We start from the raw sequence: 26,824 nt of genomic DNA, 5'->3' as shown, positions 1-26,824 counted from the left end.
ACGGAAAATACTTTTTTGTTTATTTAATTTAATGTGTCGTTAAATGTTAATTTGTGTAGGCTGGCTACACAAATGTCTCCCATTCGTGGGGTCACAACATAAATCTCAACGGAGGCTCAGTTTGCTTCCAAAACATTTTAAGTCATTACGATATAATTTTAAATATCGTCATACCACGCCGATTTAGGGCCAATTTCTCATATCGAGTTCAACTCCAGTTTAACCTGAACTTCTAGTAAACGTCAGTTTAAAGTCAAAATCATATTTCTCAATTCACGTTCAACCGATGGCAGTTTAAACTTAAACGATGCTTGAACGGTGGAATTCGGCCGTTCAAAGATTTCAGAACTGAGTTCAGATGATTTCATGGACTACGCATGCGTTGTATTAACACGAAACGCTGTCATAATATAAATATATCCTAGATCACCGGTGAACCTGGTTCAACTGAACCATAGATTAACGCAGGTATGACAAATCGACCCTTAGTCACAAAGTCAGACAATGGTCGCATTCAGAAGACGAAAAAGTGAGGGAGCAGTTCCCGATGGAGAGTAACACTTATGTTTCGTCTTATGAACGCTCCACTCCCTAAATTCGTGACAGCCTATCACTTTCTGTTATATGTGAGTTTATATACTTGCCTCTGCACAAGTACCTGTGTTTTAATTCATAATCATGGTCAAAGACCATGGATTGTTTACCGGCTGCGCTATTTTCCAATTGATAATCAATACTTGGCGCCATCTTTCAACGAGTCTATTGACAAATTATGTCCATGAACCTAGTAGAGCAAGGTTAGCAGAATGGAATCAGACCAAGTGCATAATTAGGTGCTAATTAGGTGCTAATTAAGTACCCCAATCGCGAATTTAGTGCTCCTTTTTTTTTTAATTATAACGTGTTCTGCCAGGTACATATGAACTCAGCAGAGCACAACCATAAAAAACATCAAATCGAAAAGTGACCAAACTTATAATTAAGTACTAATTAGGTGCTAATTTAGTACCCCAATCGCGAATTTAGTGCTCCTTTATTTTTTAAGTTATGACATGTTCTGCCAGGTACATATGAAGTCATTAGAATACTACCTTAAAAAATCAAAAAAATCCAAACATACCTATCTTAAATTTAGGTGCTAATTAGGTGCTAATTAAGTGCTAATTAAGTACCCCAATCGCGAATTCAGTTCTCCTTTTTTTTTAAATTATGACGTTTTCTGCCAGGTACATATGAACTCAGCAGAGCACAACCATAAAAAACATCAAATCGAAAAGTGACCAAGCTTATAATTAAGTACTAATTAGGTGCTAATTTAGTACCCCAATCGCGAATTTAGTGCTCCTTTTTTTTTAATTATGACGTGTTCTGCCAGGTACATATGAACTCAGCAGAGCACAACCATAAAAAACATCAAATCGAAAAGTGACCAAGCTTATAATTAAGTACTAATTAGGTGCTAATTTAGTACCCCAATCGCGAATTTAGTGCTCCTTTATTTTTTAAGTTATGACATGTTCTGCCAGGTACATATGAAGTCATTAGAGTACTACCTTAAAAAATCAAAAAAATCCAAACATACCTATCTTAAATTTAGGTGCTAATTATGTGCTAATTAAGTGCCCTAATAACGAATTTCATGCTCAGTTTTTTTCCAAATTTTGACTCGTATTGCATTCAAGTTCATGCGAGGTCAGTACAAAGTCAAGCCGTTGAAAACATCATCAATAGAGTTGCTGGCCTATCTCACATTTGAGTGCTAATTAGGTGCTTATGTAGTAGACCAATCGCGAATTTAGTGCTCCTTTATTTTTTAAGTTATGACATGTTCTGCCAGGTACATATGAACTCAGCAGAGCACAACCATAAAAAACATCAAATCGAAAAGTGACCAAACTTACAATTTAGCACTAATTAGGTGCCAATTTAGTACCCCAATCGCGAATTTAGTGCTTCTTTTTTTTTAAATTATGACGCGTTCTGCCAGGTACACATGTACTCAGCAGAGTACAACTTTAAAAAACGTCAAATCGAAAAATGACCAAGCTTATAATTAAGTACTAATTAGGTGCTAATTTAATACCCCAATCGCGAATTAAATGCTCCATTTTTTCTTTCCTTTAAGCCATGTTCTGCCGGGTACATATGAAGTCATTAGAGTACAACCTCAAAAAGTCAAAAAAGTCCAAACATACCTATCTTAAATTTAGGTGCTAATTAGGTGCTAATGAAGTGCCCTAAAAACGAATTTCATGCTCAGTTTTTTTCCAAATTTTGGCGCGTACTGCATTCAAGTTTATGCGAGGTCAGTACAAAGTCAAGCCGTTGAAAAAATCATCAATACAATTGCTGGAAAAACACCTGCAATAAAAGCAATTATTAATAAGATCTAGAAAAAGCATAATGTAGTGTATCTCGATAACCGCACTACAAAACTGTACATATGACGGTATAAAAGCAAGAAATAAAAGGAGCTCTAAATTCACGTTTGGGGTACTCAATTAGCACCTAATTAGTGCTTAATTATAAGCTTGGTCACTTTTCGATGTGATGTTTTTTATGGTTGTGCTCTGCTGAGTTCATATGTACCTGGCAGAACATGTCATAACTTAAAAAATAAAGGAGCACTAAATTCGCGATTGGGGTACTAAATTAGCACCTAATTAGTACTTAATTATAAGCTTGGTCACTTTTTGATTTGATGTTTTTTATGGTTGTGCTCTGCTGAGTTCATATGTACCTGGCAGAACATGTCATAACTTAAAAAATAAAGGAGCACTAAATTCGCGATTGGGGTATTAAATTAGCACCTAATTAGTACTTAATTATAAGCTTCGTCACTTTTCGAATTGATGTTTTTTATGGTTGTGCTCTGCTGAGTTCATATGTACCTGGCAGAACACGTCATAATTAAAAAAAAAAGGAGCACTAAATTCGCGATTGGGGTACTTAATTAGCACCTAATTAGCACCTAATTATGCACTTGGTCTGATTCCATTGTGCTAACCTTGCTCTACTAGGTTCATGGACATTGACAAATTCACAAAAGTAGCATACGTTGGACGGATGTAGCGAAATTAAAATGGGCTCACTGTCATGGCGACCATTCCGTATCAACACGTTCCGCAAGTAGCGCCACATTCAGAGATCTAATTCCCAACAGTTGCCGAACCGCTCCGTCACCGTTTTTCATCTTTTGAATGCGACAATTGCTTTTCCAATGAATGATAATCTGCTATTACAAATTTGTTATTCATTAGTTTTTCTTCAAAAATAATGCAGTGACTACCGAACCATAAGCTTAATGTCACATACCTTGAAAATTCTGCTGAAAATTATCCATGCCAGAATACACTCTATACTGGAGCTGAATATTAGTGACACTCAATATGGGTTCCGCAATGGTATGGGTACCAGAGAGGCATTATTCTTCATCAATGTGCTGACACAGAGATGTTTGAATGTTAAACGTCCTCTTTACGTCTGTTTTATAGACTACAATAAAGCGTTTGATAAAGTAAACCATGATCGACTCATGGAAATTCTGAAAACTAAAAACCTCGTTGAAAGAGATTTAAGACTAATAACACACCTCTATTACAATCAGCGAGAAATAGTAAGAATTGAAAAAGAAACATCTGAAGAAATGGAAATAAAGAGAGAAGTCAGGCAAGGCTGCATACTATCACCTCTATTATTTAAAGCTATTCTGGAGAAGTAATGCGAGAAACTCTGGAAGATGAAACAGGTGGCATAAGGGTAAATGGAAGCTTAGTTAACAACATCAGATATGCAGATTATACAGTAATATTAGCCGATAGTTTACAAGACCTGCAAATACTCATAAGTAAGGTGCAGTAGGGAGTACGGACTCTCTCTTAATATCAAAAAGACGAAGTTTATGAAAATTAGTAAAAACAACCATAATACTAACGAAATCTTAATAGTAGAGGGCCAACAGATCGAAAGAGTAAAAAGTACACTTACCTAGGAGCACTTATAACAGAAAACAATGACTACACTGCAGAAATCAAAGACAGAATCGAAAAAGCACGTTCTAATTTTATGAAAATGAAAACGGTCCTATGTAGCAAAGATTTAACATTAGCTCTTAAAGTACGCCTAACAAAATGTTACGCATACAGTGTACTATACTATGAAGTGGAATCATGGACGTTCAATGTAGAGACAATGAGACGACTTAACGCCTTTGAAATGTGGACCTATAGAAGAATTATAAGGGTTTCCTGGGTAGATAGAGATACGAACAACGAAGTACTGAGAAGAATAGGTAAAGAGAAGTAAGTTGAACTTACAATTAAAGAAAGAAAACTACAGTAATTCGGACATGTGATGAGGGGGAAGAAGTATGGCATCCTGCGACTCATAATGCAAGGAAAGAAAGATGGCAGAAGAAGCATCGGAAGAAGACGAATTTCATGGCTGAAGAACCTGAGAGAATGGTTTGGGTGCAGCTTAAAACAACTATTTAGAGCTACTGCCTCAAAAATTAAAATAGCTTTGATGATTGCCAACCTCCGTACTGGAAATGGCACCTGAAGAAGAAGAAGAAGTTTTTCTTCTTCTTCTTCTTCTTCCTACTTTATACATTGGCTCATGCCTGTTTTACTTCGATTTTTAGCCTCAATTGATGTTTTCGGAGTATCTTTTCCTCGGTCGTCCCAACGATCATCTTCCAATTGGCGATTTGTCTCTTGCTATTCGTACCATTCTATTTTCTGTCAATCTTTCTATGTCTTGATTCCATTATATTTTTCTTTTTTTGGTCCACAAGTTTATTTCCTCTATACCACATTTCGCTCGTACTTTTTCATTTCTTACTCTGTCTATTAGAGTTTGGTTTGTTATTTTTCGTAAGACTTTCATTTCTGCTGTTTCCAGCAGTCTTTTTGTTTTCGCCGTATCTGCTCTTGTTTCCGCTGTGTACGTCATTATCGGTCTTACTGTTGATTTGTATATCCTGGTTTTCGTTTCCGTTATGAGAGATTTGTTTCTCCAGATTGTATTGTCGAGACATCATGCTGTTCTGTTCGCCATGTTCACTTGTTTTTGTACTTCATCTTTCACTTTTCCGTGGCTTGGCAGTTTTATTCCCAAGTATTCCGTTTCCGTCACTTGTTCTATTATTTTGTTATTTACGACCAGTGTATATCGTCTTGGTTCCGCTGATATATAGTTTTCTCTGTCTCTGTTGGGATGACCATGTTGTATATGAGCGCGGTGTCTTCGAATTCTTTGATTGATCTTTGTAGGTCATCTTCATTTTCGGCTGTTATTATGGTATCGTAGGCGTAGCATATTATCTTTACTTCCTTTTCTCTCATTCTACATCCTCTTCTTTTTTTAATTTTTCTTATGCTTTCATCCATTATCAGATTCAATATTAATGAACTCAGCGAATCTCCTTGTCTAATGCCAGTTTAATACTTGATAGGTTGCGATAGTTTTCCATTACGTCTTACCACAGCTACAGTCGGAAAAATGAAAGAATACCCATGAACGAACATATAAAACACGCTGTATTTTCCTGTCACCGTGTCACGAAGAAAATTGTCCAGTGCAAGTACATGTAACAATAATTATTACATGTACTTGCGCAGGCCAATTTTTTGTGTGACACGGTGACAGGAAAATACAGCGTGTTCTATATGTTCGTTCATGGGTATTCTTTCATTTTTCCTACTGTATGTTATCTTTACATTAAAGTATTCTCAATGCTTTTTACTAAATCTCGTGATATTCCCTTTTCATACAATAAATATACCGCGTTCCGAATTTTCACTCTATCAAACGCTTTCTTCAAATCTATCAGTCACATAATAGGTGCGTTCGCGGGTACAGTTGACAAATTGTCGCCGACAATTTCTAACCTCACTTAATATAAATAATACCGTTAATAGATAAATATACAAGGTATATTTACTTTTAGTTAATATTAATAACTAAGTATTAAATTATACTAGGTAAATATATCTTGTATATTTATCTATTAACGATATTATTTATATCATTTTAAAGTGCGCATGCGTTTTCCTGCTAATTTGTCGGCGACTAGTCGCCGACAGGCACCCGCGAACGCACTTAATATATTATATGCTGGTTTGTTGTTGCATTCATTAGTTATTTTTGAGAAATAAATCGATATAGAGATTAATGTTGAACATTTCGCTATATTTAACAATAACGTATTTTTTATTACTTTTTAGTGCCTCACTCATACACATCACCTTGGAATTGACACTCAGTTGTTTTTTGTCTCTCCATTTTTGATCTACTTAATATGGAAATGGCCGAGAAAAGGAACTGCGGCTTTACTCACGATAGCTTTGGTCTCTACCATAATGCGCTACTGGGTTTCCTATACAAGAAAGCTTTCAAATTATGTTCATTTTGGAACTTCGTAAGTATGACAGACATAGACATGGCAGTGTCTAAAAACATACAAAATAGTTATTTATGAAACAGTTCGTGAAGACTTTCTTTTTGAGAACGCACGCTATGTTTAGAGCACGAGCGACAGCGGAGCGAGTGGTATACATCGCGTAAGTTCGCAAAAAGTACTTCCACGCACAGTTTCATACAATATTTTATCTACGATAAACAAATAAGAAAACTGTAACTCTTCGTCACTGGAATTCATTTCTATTCTACAATTTTTAGAAGTTTGACATTTAAAAATTCTATCTTCTTTCAAACCACAAACTGTCAAAACTTTTGTTGTAATTTATTGCTCACATGTCATCACCATGACAACACGAAACTTAAGGATATTTGATTATATGAAAGTGTGCCCAAAACAGTGCGAAAAAGTAAATCCCTTTTAATAGTGTATTGTGCAACAAGTGCAGAAAGGTATTAATTTCTCACGAGTTTGAAAAGTTGCGGTACGAGCGCAAGCGAGTGCCGCAATTCAAACCAGTGAGAAATGACCTTTCTGTACGTGTTACACACTATACTTTTTCTACAACCACAGTTTTTGCTAAAAATAAAAATCACAATTTCCAAACGAAGATTTATTATAATAATAAATTATAAATTTTAAACTGTGTTTAATTAATACTAATTAGTTTAAATTCCTTATGACAAGAAAGAAAATAATCGTTTCGTTTTGATTCAATTCAAGTCTCTTTCCATCCTCTGACACCTGATGTTTCCGAATCTATCCCTTGTCAAAGAGGCTTTGCAAGTAGACTGAATTGGACCATAACGAAACGAAGAAGATGGTGCAAATATTAAAATATTTGCACCGGAGTATGGTTAGACTGTCCTCTAACGGGGAACGATTAAATGAGTGAAAATTATATAATGTTATATTATTATATTAATTATTATATTAATTATAATAATCCTTATACCTAAACAAATTACACAAAAATCAGTTAAAAAATTAATGCACTGCCTTAATTTTTTTGATTTAAACTATTTTAAATAAATATTATAAAATAATGTCACATTTTACGTTATATTTATACAGTCACAGATTTCCACCATACCTACTTCATTCGACGTATCTTGCTGAGGTTGCTAAATTTTTATTGGTTAATTGATAATTATTAAATCTTTATTAAGAATAAAATTGTAAAATAAAAGAGTTGTAACATCCACAATTTAATTAAGTTATAATTAAGTATAATAATAATCGTCTTACAGGTTATATATTTATCTACACTTTAATTTTAAACACAGATGTAAAGGGAATATAAAGTTACTCAGAATGAGGTAGTCATTTGCAAAATACCAAATTAAATACATGAGTTAAATTTGTTCTTTTTTGAAAAGCACTATCAAATCTATTTATTATCTCAATAAAACCATTTCATCAAAACATGTTATAATTATATTTATGATTTTATTGTGGAATGTACCGGTACTGTGCAGAAAAGAACTTTCCGGCACGGAAACGTCACTTTTCTGCACACTAATGTCACATATCTTACACTGTGAGAAAATATCAACTTTGTTAACATAAAACTGTGCAGAAAAGTGCATTTTGGATAGTGGTTGTGGAAAAAATACATTGTTACTTCACGCACACTTTAAATCCTTCACGCACTGCTATCTATAACGACAGTTTTCACAAACTATAAAATTATACATAATAATATAAGATAAAGTAGATAAAAAAGATTTTATGTAATTTTTTTTAATTCAAAATAAATTTTACTGCTGTCGGTAAACAGAAAAAAACGTTTATTTAAAAAACAAAACATTGTTTTTCGCTTAAATTAAATGTTTCAACTGTCAAGATGCAAGTAGGTGGCAGTTTGAACATGGAATTTAACCGAAAAGGAATACTTATTTGTCAAATAAATATTTTTTCTGTTTTCTGATAGCAGTAAAATGTATTTTGAATCAAATAAATTACATACTTTCTTCTTTTGTGTCAAACAATTTAAATAAATAAATTTTTTATACACCCTATATGAATACTTGTATTAATATTTATATTACTGAAGAGAGAATTGAATATCCTTTCAAATGAGCTGGCACACGACCCCTATTCTCATTTTAAAGAATCATCAATAATGTCATCACGCCCAGATGGATGACGTCACTAGTACATATGTCAAAAATTCATAATTTAAAATTAAAAATCGACCTGTTTCGCGATTTATTTTACAAAATCGCCCATTCACAAAACAATGAATTTATTCCAACCTTTACGTACTCACTGTATATATCCTGTTTTACGATTTTTTGGTTTTACAGAGTACAACAACTGTTTGACACAGCGGATTACATGTACATCTTGCCTGCCCATAGAGCAACGGTTTATATTATGGGTATATTCTTAGGTTACATACTGAGGAATTCTTCGAATATAACTCTAAATAAGGTAAGAATAATTTTTATTTAATTAGTTATCATAGATGTATCTTGCAGATCTAACCAAAAAATGTGCGTTATGCATAAAAGAACTATGTATTTATATATTTCAATAGGTAGTTCTCTCTACCGTTTGTTCTTAGGAGCAAAATTTCGGATCAATGCTTTTTAAACGCATTTACTTTTTTGGAATCCTAAGAAAACTAATAAATATTTTTGAAAAATTTAAACGCAGAATTGATGATTACATTATTACCGAGGGCCGAAAGCCCCTTAGAATAAACGAACAGTCTCTTTTGAATGAGATATTTGAAATTACAAATAACACTAAATTTTTCAGAATTAGAATTAGAATTAGAAATATGCTTTATTGTCATGAAAAATTTAACAATTTTATAGACTTCCAAAAGTCATAAATAAAAGCAATACCAAATGCAATTTACTAAAATTGTATAAATCGTCAATATAAATAAAATATAATGAAGTGAAACAAAAAACAGTAACAATCTATTGCAAATTAAAAAAAATTGCAAATTGCATAATCTTAAAAAATTTAATAAGTTAAGCTGCTGCATATGACACTCAAATATAGATTAAGATTCTACTTATACATAAGAATAATTTCTTCGTTATTGGTTAAGAAAATCGGCTATTGAATAATATGGTCTTCCAAATAGATAGGTTTTTGCCATTTTATTGAACTTGGGGAAAGATGTTGCAGATTTAAGTTGTAGGTGGAGATGGTTGTATAGTTTTTTTGCAGAATATAATATAGATTCCTTTACTAACTCACTGGACGGGATCGGTAAATAGATGTCAAAGGTAGAATTTCTGGTGGAATAGTCATGTCTAGTTCTTGCTGGAAAGACATGTAGATGTTTACGAATTAAGCAAACAGTTTCTAAAATATATAAAGAAGTCGAGTTAGAATCCTGTGATCTTTGAAGTAGCTTCTGCAATGTGTTGTTCTTCTGAGGCCAAACAGGTATCTTATTGCTCTTATTTGTAATTTAAAAATAACATCGGATTGGGCAGCTGTACCAGAACCCCAAAAAGAAAGACCATATTGAAGATGGGACTCGAACACAGAAAAATATGTTATTTTGGAATAGGCTAAATTCATTTCCATCGAAACAGATCTTATTGCAAAGCAAGCTGAGAATTTCTTCTTGCTTAACACATCGATATTCAGGGACCATTAAGGTTGCTATCTAAAAAAAAATACCAAGAAACTTTACAGAATCAACCATACTGATCTGGCTGTTATGAAGATGTAGGGGTTAAAGAGCTCCTTTATAGGATAATGCTACTGCTCTATCTACGTTAAAAGAGAGTAAATTAGAATGGGACCAGGATTTTATTGTGAGTTGATCAGAAGTTATAGTAGCATGAAGAGTTGCGATATTTGAGTTGTTCCAAGTGATACTGGTATCATCAGCAAAGAGAAAAATTTTTACATCGATTTTTAAACTAGTGATGTCATTAATAAAGATAAGGAAAAGTAGAGGACCCAATACTGAACCTTGTGGTACCCCACATACAACATTTTTAGACTAGAGTCTGTATCATTTGCTCTAACCAGTTGTTTCCTATTATCCAAGTAAGATTGAAACCACTTCAAAGAAATACCTCAAATTCCATAGAAATCTAGTTTTTTATCAAAATATCGTGATTTACACAATCAAACGCTTTGGCATAATCACAAAAAACAGTGGCAGTGTGCAGATTATTCTTTAATGCTTGATAAACCTCATGTAGTACAGAAAACATGGCATCGGTGGTACATTTATTATTTAGAAAGCCGAACTGATTTTGTGATAAAATGTTGTTATTAACGAGAAAGGACATAAGACATAAGTCGGGCTTTTATAAGTATCTCAATAATTTTGGAGAGTACCGGTATTAATGCAATAGGTCTATTGCAGGCATTATATTTTTCACCATTTTTATGAAGAGGAATAATGATGGCCGTCTTTAGGCACTCTGGAAATTTACCTTTCCACTAATTAGAGAGATGAGGACTCCCAACACATTTTCTGCGAGATTTGAGAAAACTTTTATGGATATACCCTCGGTACTACAGGAAGATTTGCTTTTGATACTATAAATTGTTCTGATCAATTCCGATTTATCAACCGGTCTTATAAAGAATAAATTCGAGACCTTTCCTGAATTAGGGAGACAGGAAATGGGATCTTGTTTTGACACAACAGTTGATGTTATATTTTTACTCCCATTAACAAAGTATTCATTTAGATCTTCTGGGTCTGAAAGGGAAAATGTTTGAGCTGTGTGAGTTTTATTTCGAAGATGGTTTATTATGGACCAAGTTTCATTTGCAACACTTTTAGAGCTTCTCAGACGATTTTGAAAGTATAATTTTTTAGCTGATTTTATAAGTTTTAAATAGATTGCTCTGTACTTGGTGATATATTCAGTAACAGAGACGTTGCTAGTAAATTTCTCGATGTACAGTAGTGAACGCATATTTTTGGCTGATATACGGACACCTTTGGTAGCCCAGGGTTTGCGATGTTTTGGCTTAATTGTGGTTAAAGGAAATGCTTTATTGAAAATACAGACAAGCTTATTCAAAAAATCACTGAAATTGTAATCGACGTCCATAGAAGGAAAGTGCCACTCAGAGGTTAAGTATAAATTTTGGAATTTACGAAAGTTCCGAGCGGAAAAAATCCTGCCTAAACGTCGAGTTTTCAAGAAGTGCTTGCTGAAGATGTTAAACGTCGTATAAACCGCTTTATGATCAGATAGTCCCGCATTAACAGTTGTAGCGCAGACATCACTGGGTGAGAAATCTGAGACAATATAATCAATTATGGTAGATGAAGTTTTTGTAATCCTTGTAGGAGGATCAATGTGCATTGTTTGACCATAGGATTCAAATATGTTGACCAGGGATATTTGTGTAGCACAAGCAGCAGCATAAAAAATGTTGAAGTCCCCGCATAAATTTTTTCTGCTTTTATGGGGTATGTCATCTAACAAATTAAGCAGGTTCTGAAAAAATAGTTCCACGGAAGAGTCAGGTGATTTATAAAGGTAAATAATATAAAGATTAAGGTTATTACTGTAAACTAAGTAAAACTCAAAAAATGTTTCACTTAATAGAAAGTCATATTTTGTTACCGTAGAAAAATCATTATTTGTAGAAAGAATTAGGGTACCCCCATGAGCTGAACTTGGACGATCATACCTAGCAATAGTGGAATATTTTTCTACAAAAAAGGCTCCTTGACTTCAAGCCAGTGCTCAGTAACCGCAACTATATGGGGAAAACCTAATTCCTCTAGAAACAGAAATAATTCATCAGTTTTATATCTTATAGAACGAATATTAATCAGGACCATGCTAAAGTTGTTATCATTAAAATAATTTGAGGATTCTGGTCCCTCAGAACACGTCGTGATGTTTAAAAATTTCGTCTTGGAGAGACAGCGGAATAGTATTTTCGGTGGCATTCCCTTGATTTTTGCAGGTGAATAATTCTTTCCGAAGTGAGAAAGGACCTAAAAGCAGCAAGATCAGCGTCTACCTCATCTGCACCAATTCCATAATATTCTCTTTCTGTTTCACCTCTGTATCTTATTAAAATAAACATTATAGAAGTTTTCTGGGACTTTCCGCCCTGGGTAATAATGTAATCTTTCATTATGCGTTTAAATTTTTCAAAAATATTAGTTTGCTCATTCGAAGTCTCAGTCGGAGTCGAAAAAAATGAATGCATTCAAAAAGCATTGGCCCGAAATTTTGAGCCTCAGCTCTTGAGTACAAATAATCTTTTTCTCAGTATTTCTGTCCTTTTTGATTACTATAATTTTATTTTTTTAAGACTTTTATCTTCTCGATATTTTATCGTTCTCAAAATATTTGTTTTATATTTTTGCTAATTATTCCTAACGATACAAGAAAAAGCTTACGAATACGACCTATAACTATATAATACTATGTATACAGACATTAAACAAACGAAGCAAAAACGAAGTAAACACCTGACAATGAAAATTATATCACAATATAGACCAGGGTAGAAAAATAAAAACGGGAAAAAAATCAATACAGGTATTTGAAGGTGCTAAATCGTAGGGAGGATACAGTTAATTAAAAATACATACAGAGGTACTCGTAAATCGACCTCATTTTTTTATAAAAAAATGCCAAAGTCAGAAAATATTGTTTTTTTACTATAGAATTTTTAGTATCATATTTACAGCAAAAGTTGTTTTATGAAAGTTGTGTATCATAAAAAAACGATTAATTTGAATTTTTACAAGTTAAAATCCATAAAGAATTAACCGAGATAATTGCAAAAAACCACGTTTTTTGCACTATTTTGGAAACGTTAATAACTTTTACCAAATAGGCCATAAGGAACTTATTATACCTTGATCATGAGGTAATTAAGTGCCTTTATTAGTTTACAAAAGCTCAAGAAGATCTGTTTGTTAGTTTACAAGTTATGTTAAATGTTTATCCCAGACATCGAATTTTTAAACAATCATTGTTGCCCAAGGAGTGTCTTCAGAGCTTTTTGCCAAAGTGAAATGACTACTTAAAGACTCAAATTATTAAGAAAGTTAAAAAAACGCTGGACGGAAGGGCCGCCCGAGAACTTTATCGTACCGCTCTATTATCGTTATGGTACACTTCGCGTCATATAAAACTGGTACACTTTTTTTTCCCAATGTAAACCTGTGTTCAGACTGACAATTATTGTTCGTGAATCACTTCGTCGTTGCCATCACAAATAACGGAATTGCACTAAATCTAAATACAAAAAAATAACATTTAAAATGTATATTTCGAATTGTAAAATTTATTCATTTTGTATTAATTTCAAATTAAATTTTTAATTTTTCCAGTATGTTTTATTTATTCTACACAACTTAATGCAGTTTTGTCATTGTCATTTGACATTAAACATAATAATTTAAAGTCATGTCAAGATTTATTATCTATCATTATTTTTGAATTGAAATATTTTCATAAATTATAATAAAACACGAATCAATATATATGGATACTTAATTGAGATGACGGAAAATTACAATTGTTTTAGTTTTTAGTATATTAAAAAATGCGGTCTGTCGCACAGCCCCGTTTTTACCTAGTTTGATATAATATTTTCGTTGAACTGGCAACGTTGCCCTAGAAATTGGAATGACACTTGTGACAAGATCAACTTACACAACTTGAAAAACACGATTTTCGGTTACAAGAGTTGTACCAGTTTTTTTTGACGCGAAGTGTACTAGATACTGGAATTCTATAAAAATAACAAAGTTACTCGTTATTTTGATATTTTAGAAACACCCACTGTACTTAAAAGTATTTTATGGTTCTACGCATCATTAATTCCTGCATTTGAGAAAATGTTCGATGCCATATTTCGGGGACACACTATAGATGTGTAGATTATTGCATAAATCAATAGAATATTATAGTCATACTTTCATTTCAAATTAGTTCATTTTTCTGAGAAATTAATAGTTTACAATATTTGCATTTCATTCTATTTCGATTACGCCAGTCAATGCGCGAGATTAAGAACAAGATATTATCTCCAAATTCTATCCTACTGCATGGATTTTAATGAAATTTTGGGAGTAGCCCAATCTCCTAATTCAAAGTCTATCCTATATACTATGGCGCTTTTATCATGGGGGAAGTTCCCACCACTTCTCAGGGGTGAAATGTTTTTATTTTCGAATTACATGGAGAAAAAGGAAGATTTTTAAGAAAATTTAAAAATTCATTCTATAATTTGATCACATTTTTTACAAAAACCATTCATTTTAAACCCGTTCAACTTTTTGAAAGTAGAAATAACACTATATATATTAAAAGGTATTGTAGAAGGAAAACAATGCATTTAAATTATGGTAGATGGGGAGTTAAATGTATATACTTTTCATTTTTCCTTAAAGTACATTAGTCATATATTTTTTTGCACCATATCTCGCTTAGTTTGTAAGTAACCGACATTTAACGGTGCTCGTTTTAAAGGCCTTTTCAAACACTACAAAAGGTGTTGGTAGCATTAAACACCTAAAACCTACCGTTCCTCTGTTATTTCAAGTTGAATACACCAATTTGAGCATGCACCAAAAAACAAACTATTTTCACCTACCATATCTCTTTTTGTATTATAAATAGAACATTTACGAAGGAACGAATCTCTTTATTATTTATAATCTAAAAAATGTTTTATATAGTGTTTTTAGTTCGATGCATAGTTTTTAAGGTATTCACAAAAAATCCGTCCGAAAAGGTGTCATTTTTCAATGAAAATGGCCAATTTTCAACTACGCATAACTCAAAAAGTATTGAGTTCTCAAAAAAAAGTATAGACCAGTTTTTGCTTAGAAATAGGTTCTTTAGTCACTTCCGTGCTTATTTTGACCAACAAATTTTCCACCCCCTTGAAGAAGTGGGAACCGCCCCAAGATAAAAGCGCCATAGTATATAGGGTAGATTTTGTTTCTTGAGCTATTCCCTACTTACTGTGAAAATATCAAGTAAATCAATGTAGTAGGATGGAATTCGGAGCCAAATACCCTCATTGACTGCCCTACAATAATGCTCTGCTATGAACGCGTGAGAGAGGACACACTTAAGATTATAGCAAAATTTCTATTTACCGTAACTTTTCGAGTTTTTGAGCTACAGCAATGAATTTTATGTCATTGGAAAGGTAATTTTGCATTCTTTCAAAATATGTTAAAATATACAGGGTGTATCTAAAAAAATTAAGATTTTTTATTCATTTCCGGTTCAACCGGAAGCCATATTTTTGGTAAAATTTATTGTGATAATAGATAATAAAGTACCATATATGTCTGCAAAATTTAAAATTTTAGTTTCTATTAAGAAGGAAGTTACGGGCACTCGAATATTTTTTTATAAAAAATTCATAACTCCCCTCCTATGGGGAGTTATGATATATGACTAATGTCATTAAATTTACTGATAGGATGTCAAAAATATATCAAAAAATAAAAAAATTCCTTGGAGCCATTTTTGAGAAAATCTAGTTCAAATTTATGTCAAAATTTGACCCCTTAAATATAGGCAACCCGTAACTTTTTCTGAAAAACGATAACATCCTTCTTATAGCCCCATCTTTAGGCTATATAACGACTTTTTCAAATTAAACTTATCTTAAACAAGTTTTTAGATAGATAAGGAAATGTGTCGGGTGGGCGGTCGGCCATGTTGGCCGCCATTTTGAATTTGGAAATGTCAAATTCCGTATTTTTATTTAACTATCGATGAGCTTACTTTGAGTTGAATTTCATTCATTTCGGTCAAAATTTGCAAAAATGGGCCCTAAATAACCCCCCTATTTCGGCCCCCCTTTGAGAGGTTTTTTTTAAAAGCTTAGTTTCTCGACAAAATTCTCTTAAACTTACTCATACCGAATTTCATCAAAATCGGTCTAGTAGTTTTTGCTGGGCGGTGACGACATACGTACGTACATACGTACGTACGTACGTACGTACATACTTCCGACATGTTTTTTTTATTTGCTTTTTAGACTCAGGGGGACTCAAAACGTCGAAAAAAAGTGAAATCTGAAAAATTTTTTTTTGCACGATCCTATAACTTTATCTATTATACTATACTACGTATATAGTACGATAAAGTAAAAATAATATATTTGTTTTTTAAATGTTGTTAAACAACTCGATAAAGAAATGGTAAGTTTTTTCCTTATAAACAATTAGAATATCTTTGTCATTTTTTCTGATAAATAATTATAATTGGTTGTGTCAAAAGGCTGGTAAAAAAATGCAGATAAAAATGAAAAAAAAAACTTTCTAGGACCAATAATAGCCAAGTTTTACTTTTTTTTGAAAAAGCACATCTCTATTGTTTATAAATATTAAGAGCTGAAATTTTTACAGCATCGTAATAAATATCTATATTTTATATGACAATTGATAAGTACGAAATATCTTCTATATAAAACGAGTAATAACCCTTTAAATTCAAGTTACTCACGCTGACTGAGCTGGGACCGTGTGATATGGAAGAATGTCGGAGTCCAGTTTCTCTAGTCGAGATTTTGCTATAAAATTGGGGTAACTCGACGAAAGAATAACAACTAGCTAACTTTCATTGACCGGAAAAATCGGAAAATTCTGGAAAATAAATTTTTTTATTCAACATTCATTTACAACGACTAATATATTGTGATAAATATTTCATAAAATATAAATTTGTGAATAAATATTAAAATATAATTATAGTATGTATATATTTATTTATATACAGGGTTGTTCATTTTATTCGCCTCAGTGTCAGTACGGAAAACGACTTGATTTAAAAAAATTCTTCTTAGAAATATACAAAGCCATTAACACTACAATCTAAAAATAATATTAATTATACAGGGTGCTTCAAAAAAGAGTGGTATATCAAAGATATATTTTTTATGGAATACCCTACACCTGATGAAATTTTTGAATTGCTCTTAAACAATAAGCTAGACTATACCTAAGTACAGGGTGTTTTGATTTATTTCAATAAAAAAAAATGTAAAGTTTTAGAAATAAAAATAAATAGGTATTTACGAATCTAAGAATTTACGAGTAGCTCTGTATGTATTATTAATAAACTATATCCCCCCTACGATTTAGCACCTTCAAATACCTGTATTGATTTTTACCCTGAAATCGCTTATATTTATTTTTCTACCCTGGTGTATTGTGAAGAAACACAAAACACAAAAACACATATTATGTGTTTTTGTAGATACACATTAAAACTAGTTTTGGCCCTATAATGAAGTATGTTTTTGTTTATGTTTTCAGTTTTGTTGAATGTTTTTGTTTTTAATTAATTTTTAAATCTAAAAATGTACGAATAAATTATTATAAATTTTATTACAATAAACATCTGTTCCAATATGCTGAATAGTCTATTATAAAGGTCCAAGGAAAAATTTGTCACCGATTCTTAGATTCGTAGATATTAATTTTTTTTTTCTAAAACCTTACATTCTTATAAAAATCATATATTCTTATAAACACCCTGTATTTAGATGTAGGAAACCCTTATAAAAATATAGCTTATTTTTTAAGGAAAATTCAAAAATGGCTCACGTGTAGGGTGTTCCGTAAGAGAAAATATAACTTTAACATACCCCTCTTTCTTGAAGCACCCTGCATAATTATCATTAGTTTTAGATTGTAGTGTTAATGGCCCTGTAAATGACTGTGAAGAATTTTTTTAAATATCAATCGTTTTCCGTACAGAGACCGAGGCAAATACGATGAACCACCCTGTATATACATATACTGTACGTTCTATTATTTATTTACAAATTTATAATATGCTATGAAAATATTTATTGAAATATATTAGTGTTAACGTTGTAAATGAAAGTTGAACAAAAAAGTTCATTTTCCAGAATTTCCCGATTTTTCCGGTGAATGAAAATTAGCTAGTCGTTAATATTTCGTCGAGTTACCCCAATTTAAAAAAAAATGAAGGCTCTAGGTTCTCTGGAACCGGAGTTATTGTAAAAATTTTCAAGCGCTCCAATTTGAAATTTCAATATCAAAATCTCGACGCGCGAAAGCGGACTCAGAGATCCTTCCCCCATCACACGGTCCCAGTTAAGTCAGCTTGAGTACCTTTATTTTAAAGGGTTATTACTCATTTTAAATAGATGATATACTGTAGTTATTAATTGCAGTGTAACATATAGATGCCTATTATGATTCTGTGCAAATTTCGACTCTTAATATTTATAAACAATACAGATATGATTTTTCAAAAAAAAAGTATAACTTGGGTATTATTGGTCATAGAAAGTTTACTTTTAGTTTTTAATGTGTGTCTGTTCACCACTTTTCTGATACAACTAATTATAATTATTTGTCGTGAAAAATAACAAAGTTATTCTAATTGTTTATAAGAAAAAAACTCACTATTTATTAACGACTTGTTTAAGAACATTTAAATAATAAATGTATCGTTTTTTTTTTAATTTCTAAGTAGTTTGAGTCTTTAAGAACTCATTTCACTTTGCTAAAAAGCTCTGAAAATACTTCTTGGGCAACAATAGATGTTTAAACATTCAATGTTTTGGATAAACAATTAACGTAACACGTAAACTAACAAAACGATCTTCTTGATACTTTGCACTCTAATAAAGGCACATAATAACCTCATAATCGAGGTGCAATATGGTCCTTAGGGGATATTTATTAAAAGTTATTAACATTTATAAAATAGTGCAAAAAATGTGGTTTTTTGCAATTATCTCGGTTAATTATTTATCAATTTTAACTAATAAAAATTAAAATTAATCGATTTTTTATGATACACAACTTTCATAACAAAACTTTTGCTGTAAATATGATACAAAAAATGCTACAGGCAAAAAACCATATTTTCTGACTTTGGCCTTTGTTTATAAAAAACTGAGGTTGATTTGCGAGTACCTCTGTATGTATTTTTAATTAACTATGGCCCCCTACGATTTAGCACCTTCAAATACCTGTATTTATTTTTACCCTGAAATCGCTCATTTTTATTTATCTGCCCTGGCGTAATAGACAACTATACTATTGAACGTGTGGATACCTTCACATATTATGTGAGCACATAAATCAACCAGAAGAATTTAGTAAGTAGCAAAATTAATGCACGTATTTCCAGCGGGAATCGTACATACTGTGCTAATAAAAGATTGATGGCATCGAAATTATTAGACAAAAGAACCAAAATGACTATCTACAGAACATCGATTAGACCCGTAGTAACCTATGATTGTGAAACCTGGGTAATGACGAAAAGAGATGAAGGCCAACTTAGGGTATTCGAGAGAACAATACTGAGAAAAGTATATGGCCCGGTGCAAGAGGGAGACGGCACATGAAGAATCAGGAGAAACAACGAGGTTAATGAATTGAATAAACGTTACGATATTGTACGATTTGTGAAAAGTCAAAGACTGTCATTGCTGGGACGTGTGCATTGTGCAGAGACAAGACGATGCAAAAACAACAAGGAAAATATAACAATGGAAGCTGATAGAAATTCTAAAAAAGGATATTCCAGAACGAGATGGTTGGATGACGTGGAAGACCACCTGAAAACCATGGCAAACATAAAACAATGGAGAATAATAGAGTAAAAATGTGTCCCCCTTTGAACAAAAATCGACCTGTTTCGTCATTTTCGTAAAATCTAATAAATACTGCCAAATATCGATGTGGACACTTTTATTTGGCCCACTCTGTATAAGTACACACTGTGTTTTATAATGTTTTCACGTAGACCGCATACGACATAGAGACACTTTAGGCATGTTAATAAATTTCAATAAATAAGTAGGTAACAACCTAAAAGTCCTCAAACCCAACAACCAAGGAAAAACCTCGGGAAAGAGAAATGTGGGACGTAGGAGGGTTTTCTGGTAGCGAAATTTAAGGGAGTGGTATGGGTGCAGTTCAATACAGTTGTTCAGAGCTGCAGTCAACAAAGTTAAGATTGCTGTGATGGTAGCCAACCTCCGATAGGAGACAGTACTGCAAGAAGAAAAAGAAGCTAAAAGTAAAAAAATAAAACTGCATAACCTCCAACTCTATATTCTTATTGTCTTCTCTGAATAACTTTCCGTGGAAAAAGGACTTCGTTTCACTATTAGATAATATTTTAAAACGCCTCAAGTGATTAATGTTTATTTTGTTTTTTAGACCCAGGTAAATATTGGAAACGCCTTAGCAATTCTGACATTCTGTGTATCATTTTTTGGAGCAGCATATATGGGAAACATAGATTACGTTTACAATGCTCAGGATGCTGCTTGGTACGCTGCTGTATCACCCATTTTGTGGTGCTTTTCGTTCGCTTGGATCATATTTGTTTGGCAGTTAGGATACAAAGGTAAGTAGATTGATATAATAGTAACATTTACTTTAGGGTGGCCCTTAAAAATGAAATTTAACGATTGTTACCTCTCACCCCCTAAAATTGTTCCAATTATGAATAAACTTAAAAATATAAATTTTTATTAAAATCTGAAAATATTTAAAGGTGGCCCCGAGCCCCTGAGACCCCATGCAATTAAAATTAGTCATGTACTACGAATTTCTGCCAATAATGTAAAATATATTAATAATTAATCGCCTATCAGTTACAGTTAAGCACAGGAATAAAGAATATTAAAATTGGTGAAGGTTAAATGGACTTGGACAACAATGATGATGCTAACGTTGGTGCGGCTGCGACTTCTGAAGGTGAAACCTTACCTAAAAGAGCACGAATCAAAATCATGACTTCTGAATTTTTGTCTTCCCTCGATAGAATCCAGGTATCGTACAAGACAGCCACATTTATTATTAGTGATGTAGTATCCAGTCTTGGTCATGATGTAAGCTCGTTAGTCATCAATCGCAACTATATTCAGCGCGAGAGAGGGATAACTCGATTCAAGATTGCAACAAAATTAAAAAAAAAGACTTTTTAATTTCTGGACCTGTTATTCTTCATTTGGACGATAAGCTAATGGAGGACTTAACTTCCAAGAAACATGTGGGTCGCCTTTCTGTTGTTGTGTCAAATGTCAATCGTGGATATGAACAGCTGGTGGGTGTTCCAAAATTACACAATGGAACGGGAATTGCCCAGGAAAATGCCATTTTGGAATGTTTGTAGGAATGGGGTATTGTTCATGAAGTCGCAGCTCTATGTTTCGATACTACTGCATGCGACTCAGGGCTGAAGTCTGGAACATGTACCATTCTTCAGCATAACTCCAGAAAGGACTTACTTTTTTTAGCCTGCCACCACCGCATTTCGGAACTTATAGTTGGATCTGTGTTTGATGAGGTAATGAGTAGTAAATGATCTAGCCTTAAAATAAGTATTTTCGAAAGATTCAAGACAGCTGTTCAATTATAGACAAAAGTACTTTTGAACTGGCTTCCAACTGGTTCGTTTCTATTATTCTGGAGCCATGCAGAGGCGAGATGGTGGTCTAAAGTTATCTATGCTATAAAGATGTGGTTGCTTCACAGCCAATTAATCACAGCTTCGGAGCCGAAGGGAATTGTAAATCAGCGCTCTTCGCAGTCAGCGTATACTTGAGGGACTAGATACAAGCACCATTAGATATTGAAGCGCCATTCAATGATTTCGACTTAGCAAACAGCTCCTTAACGAAAGAAGTGCCATAGTTACGAGCCAAAAACTTCAAAAACACTTATGATATCTATCTGAAAATCTGTTTCCGATGAGTCTTTTTGATTCCAGGATACTTCCAGAATCCAAAAGATTAATGGTTGCAACTATGGAGAATGAAGCGGCTGAACACCCTCTAAAACGTCCTACTGATATGAAATCTTGTGCATTTTTTTGGAGAGCAAAGTTCTGGAGAAGTTTTTACTGTAAACTCCAAACAATTCTTCAACATGCTTGGACTTCTTGATGACTTTTTAAAAAGAGATCCGGTTCAATGGAAAGATGATGAAAGTTTCAAGGCAACTTAAAATATAGTGAAGAATTTCGTGACGACAAATGACAGGACAGAAAGAGGAGTTGCACTGATTGAATATCTTAACAAAAACTCACTAATAAGGGAGAACAGTTACAGTACCTCTTGCAAGTAGTCGGGGAGCATCGAAAAATGTTTCCGGGCTATATAAAAAGCGGAATCTTGAAAACAAAACAACATAAGAAGTAATAACTGTAGTGAATCTTTCTTATAGGTGTTAACGATCATAGAAATTATTTATTTTTATTAATAAATTATTAAAATTATTTTATATATCCCATTATTTTATAATGGCAATATACTAACATGAATAACGAATATACGAAACTTCCAGACCCGGGGCCACCTCTAAATATTCACAGATTTTCATGAAATTTCGCACGTTTAAGTTTTATGTATAATGGAAAACTTTTGGGGTGTGAGAGGGTGAAATTTCAAAATTTAAATTTTCTCACATATGTTAAGGGCCACACTAATGTACTTATTACATAATTTTGTTAAGTGCTAAAACTGCTTTATTCATCTTAGGTGTTTATATTTACAGTATATACACTGTATAAGATTTTAGTTAGAAGCCTATATCTGTACTGATAAGTAAAATAGTCTTAAGTGAAAAAGTCAAAAGTACGTTAAAAAATCGATAAAACTATTCTACCGATAAATTCGATTAAATCGATAAACTTAATTGAATTTAATAGATAATTTCAAAATAGAGACAATAGAGATGAAAATAAATCGATTTGTAGTGCTTTATATCAATTTTTTTAACATACTAACAAACTTTGTCAAAATCAGTATTTTTGACTTAAGACCTTTTAACTTATCAATACAGATATAATATAGCAACAGTTCCGCAAAACGTAAGACCGGTACTCACATGTGGTTCAGAAAGCTGAACATTTTCTAAAAGTAAGGAAAGATTATTAGGTTTTTTTGAGACTAAAATCTTGTGACACATATACAACGGCACAACACAAAAAGGAATTTGGCGAAGAAAATACAACTTTGAACTAGACAAAAAATACTAGGATCTCAACATTACAACATTAATCGCACAAATATAAAATTATATACCAACCTTAAAAATAAAACAAAAATGGAGAAGGAAACCACAAAATATGTCAGAATGGAGACGAATCCTGAAATATATCAAGATCAAAACAGATTATCAAGGCAATGTTGATGTGATGATAATGTGGTCTATGAGATAAGAGGAGACAGGGATATACAGGTTATTTTAACATCTCTAGGCATTATTAAATTTAATCAGAGAAGTAAGTTATCGGACGGCTCTTGAAATTAACATTTGAAAGATAAAGTGGATGGCAGTTAAAAAGTTTAATATAGATAAAGGTCTACTTTCTCGTAATGGAGAAGAGATAAAACATCTAAACCATTTTAAATACTTTAACAGCTAGTTAAATATAAAATGCCATATCACGTAAAGCTTTAACCTGGAAGGAAGAATGAACAGGGAACGAACCCAGGGCTGAGCAGTCGGGCAGAGCACCATTTTGATGGATGAAACGGTGGACGTTTTTCTTTTGAATATCTTAAGGGATGTTCGAGGCATTCCTCCCCTCGTTTCTCCCAGCAGTGTGGTATTGCTTAATGCCCTGGTCTTGCTATGATCAGAACGTTACAAAATGGCTAACAGAAACCTGGCGAAGTATAGTATGGAATATAATATAAAAGATACAGAATGGAGAAGAACAAATATAAATAGTCTATTAAGTAGTCAATTTAATATTGATAGCCCAAAATGAAGATCGCCTTCTAAGACTACTTTAGAGATTTAATATGAAAGCAAAAGGATTTAAAATCAGCAAACCAAAACAATACTTACTAATCAGTGAAAAAGCAAAAACATGTATTTTAGTGCATGTTAGCATTGGAGACGTTGAAAAAGAAGGATCAAGTCTCAAGTACACAGAGGAAATAGATTAGCAGGATTAGCAGGATGCCTTAATGCTACTATATGGCGTAACAGATACATTAACTGTGAGAGGAAATCAAGAATCTATCGAATCAGAACGTATCAGAAACAAGAGCCGTCACAGTACCAACCAAAACACAGAGAGTGCTAAAAACGGCAGAAACGAGAATATTGAGAATAATTGCAGGAAACACACTGAGAAATCGAGTGAGGAGTGACAGCATTAGAACAAAATGTACTGTACAAAGGATAAACGAGTAGACACTAAATAGAAAATAAACTGAAACCATCACATCAGTATAGTAATGGCTACGAGAGTTGTTAAAATAGTAAGGCTCAAATCACCAAGTGGTAAAAGAAGTATAGGCCAATCGCGCAAGAGATGGAATGAAAATCTTTCATTGCGACAACAATCCTCCGATGAACAAGCAAAATTTTCTTAAATAAAGAAAGAAGAAGAAGATTTTTCACTTTGTAGTAGACTCTGAAACAACTAACAAATGCCAATGTATCTATACAATCTATATTTTAAAAAGTGTAATAATTTTAAGTTACATAAATATGCTTTATTAATGATTTTTTCTTTAAATACTTTTTATATTTTAGATATTGCTGGTTACCTCTTCTCCAACAAAATATTTTTACTCTGGACAAAAATATCCTACACAGTATACCTTACCCAGTTTCCAGTATACTTCTACAACGTTGGTATTACCAGGTCATCGAACGAAACAAATTTTTTCTGGATAGTACTAAACCTTACCGAATACGCTTGTATTATATTAATCGCAATAATTCTGACACTCACGTTCGAAATACCTTTTCAAAAAGTGAGAAATTTGTACTTAAAAAAGAAATGTAGTAGGAGAAAATTAACGAAAGATGCAGAAGAAAAAATTAAAGCTACGTAATGGTCTATTCACTCACGGTAAAATGGTGCAAAACTCCAAATTTTAAAGAACCGATTGGATTGGCATTATTTGGCAAGCACATAGGTCTGGATCCCGCGTATGAAAAAAAAGTTGATTAATAGCAAGCTGAAAATTTGTTAATAGCTTAAGGGTGTCTAGTCGGATAAACTTTGATATATGGGAACACTGGAACAGGGGCAGTTTTAATTGTGGAACAGGTTAAAAATTTGGAACAGTCAGACCACGAAAACGGCACATTTATTTTGTCCGACAGAACAGACTTAAACTCTCCGAACAGAGATTAAACTCTCATACAAAAATCAGACTGCTATTTATCACCTGTCATAATTCATATCATTTGACGTATTCTACATATTCCACTCATTAAAACGCCCACTTGGTGATAAACAGCAGTCTGATTTTTGCGTGAGAGTTTAATCTCTGTTCGGAGAGTTTAAGTCTGTTCTGTCGGACAAAATAAGTGTGCCGTTTTCGTAGTCTGACCGTTCCAAATTTTTAAACTGTTCCACGATTAAAACTTCCCCTGTTCCAGTGTTCCCATATATCAAAGTTTGTCCGACTAGACACCCTTAAGTATTAACAAATTTTCAGCTTGCTATTAATCAACTTTTTTTTCATACGCCGGATCCAGACCTAACATAGCTAACCTGGCTCTAGTGACCTCATTCATGTAGCACTTACTTTCACTTTTTTATATGCTATATTTTTTCCAAGAATGTTTTTGTTCGATAAAATACATACTTTTTGAGTTATTTGTAAATAATCGTCGAAAAACGTGTTTCTTTTGTTGAAAATGAACATTTGCGCACAAATAACTCGAAAAGTATTAACTTAATGAAAAAACGCTATGTAACAAAAGTTGCTTAGAATTAGTCAGTTTAGCCATTTGTTGACTTATTTTGAATGTATATTCTTTGGGTGAGGAACTCACCCCCAGGGCATAAGCACGCATCGGCACAATATCACTTTTTTCTTTGACATGGTAGCTACGTTTATGCCAAATTCCATGTCAATCCAAGCGGTTCTTTGGAATTTGGAGCAAAAACCGTGAGTACATGGACTAGTAAGCGCTTGTATGTTATTTGTAAATATTAGAAGTGTTTGTGATTGTGTATGAATGTGTATAAAATAGATTTTAACATAAAAATAATATTCTTAAAAAAACTTTGAAACGTGTACACGTTTAAGCCAGTGTTCATTAAAAATAAAAATAATATGAAATTTTACCTGTTTTATTTTAATATAGTGTAGCGAGTTTACAGTTAAAATAAAACCCACAGTTCGGATTTATACAGGGTGTACAGAAACTCTCCCGACAAAGAAGACCGGAGATTCTTCAGGTAATTTTAAGACAATTTAACCCAATTCACCTAGTCCGAAAATGCTTCTGGAGGGAGCTAGAGCCCTTTGAAGATGGCGCCTGGGAATTAGTTTTCTGGTACGCTCATTTACCTTCCAGAGATAAATCGATTCCATCAATTACGAATTTCTAGTACCGGTCATAGGCGCCCGTTTTGGGTAGGGCATCTGGTATTTTATCGCATAACTTTTTTGTCTTTAACTTCTAAGCATTCTTGACAA

The 26,824-nt window shown here is 32.9% G+C and overlaps 1 protein-coding gene across 1 annotated transcript in view; it reads left to right on the top strand.

Annotated features, from left to right (window-relative positions):
- Positions 1–26,469, top strand: part of LOC114327201 (O-acyltransferase like protein) — a 308,829-nt gene extending 282,360 nt beyond the window's left edge. Inside the window, exons 8-11 of the mRNA XM_028275735.2 lie at positions 6,228–6,421; positions 8,731–8,857; positions 20,577–20,766; positions 24,918–26,469. Coding sequence (XP_028131536.1) covers positions 6,228–6,421; positions 8,731–8,857; positions 20,577–20,766; positions 24,918–25,222 — 816 coding nt within the window. The 3' untranslated portion in view covers positions 25,223–26,469. The remainder of the gene's footprint in view (positions 1–6,227; positions 6,422–8,730; positions 8,858–20,576; positions 20,767–24,917) is intronic.
- Positions 26,470–26,824: the final 355 nt, after the last annotated feature.

This window comes from Diabrotica virgifera, chromosome 9 (genome assembly GCF_917563875.1).
Source record: "Diabrotica virgifera virgifera chromosome 9, PGI_DIABVI_V3a".
In the NCBI taxonomy this organism is placed as follows: domain Eukaryota; kingdom Metazoa; phylum Arthropoda; class Insecta; order Coleoptera; family Chrysomelidae; genus Diabrotica; species Diabrotica virgifera.
The sequence above is the reverse complement of the archived record's forward strand: the minus strand, read 5'-3'. Positions and strand labels throughout refer to the sequence as shown.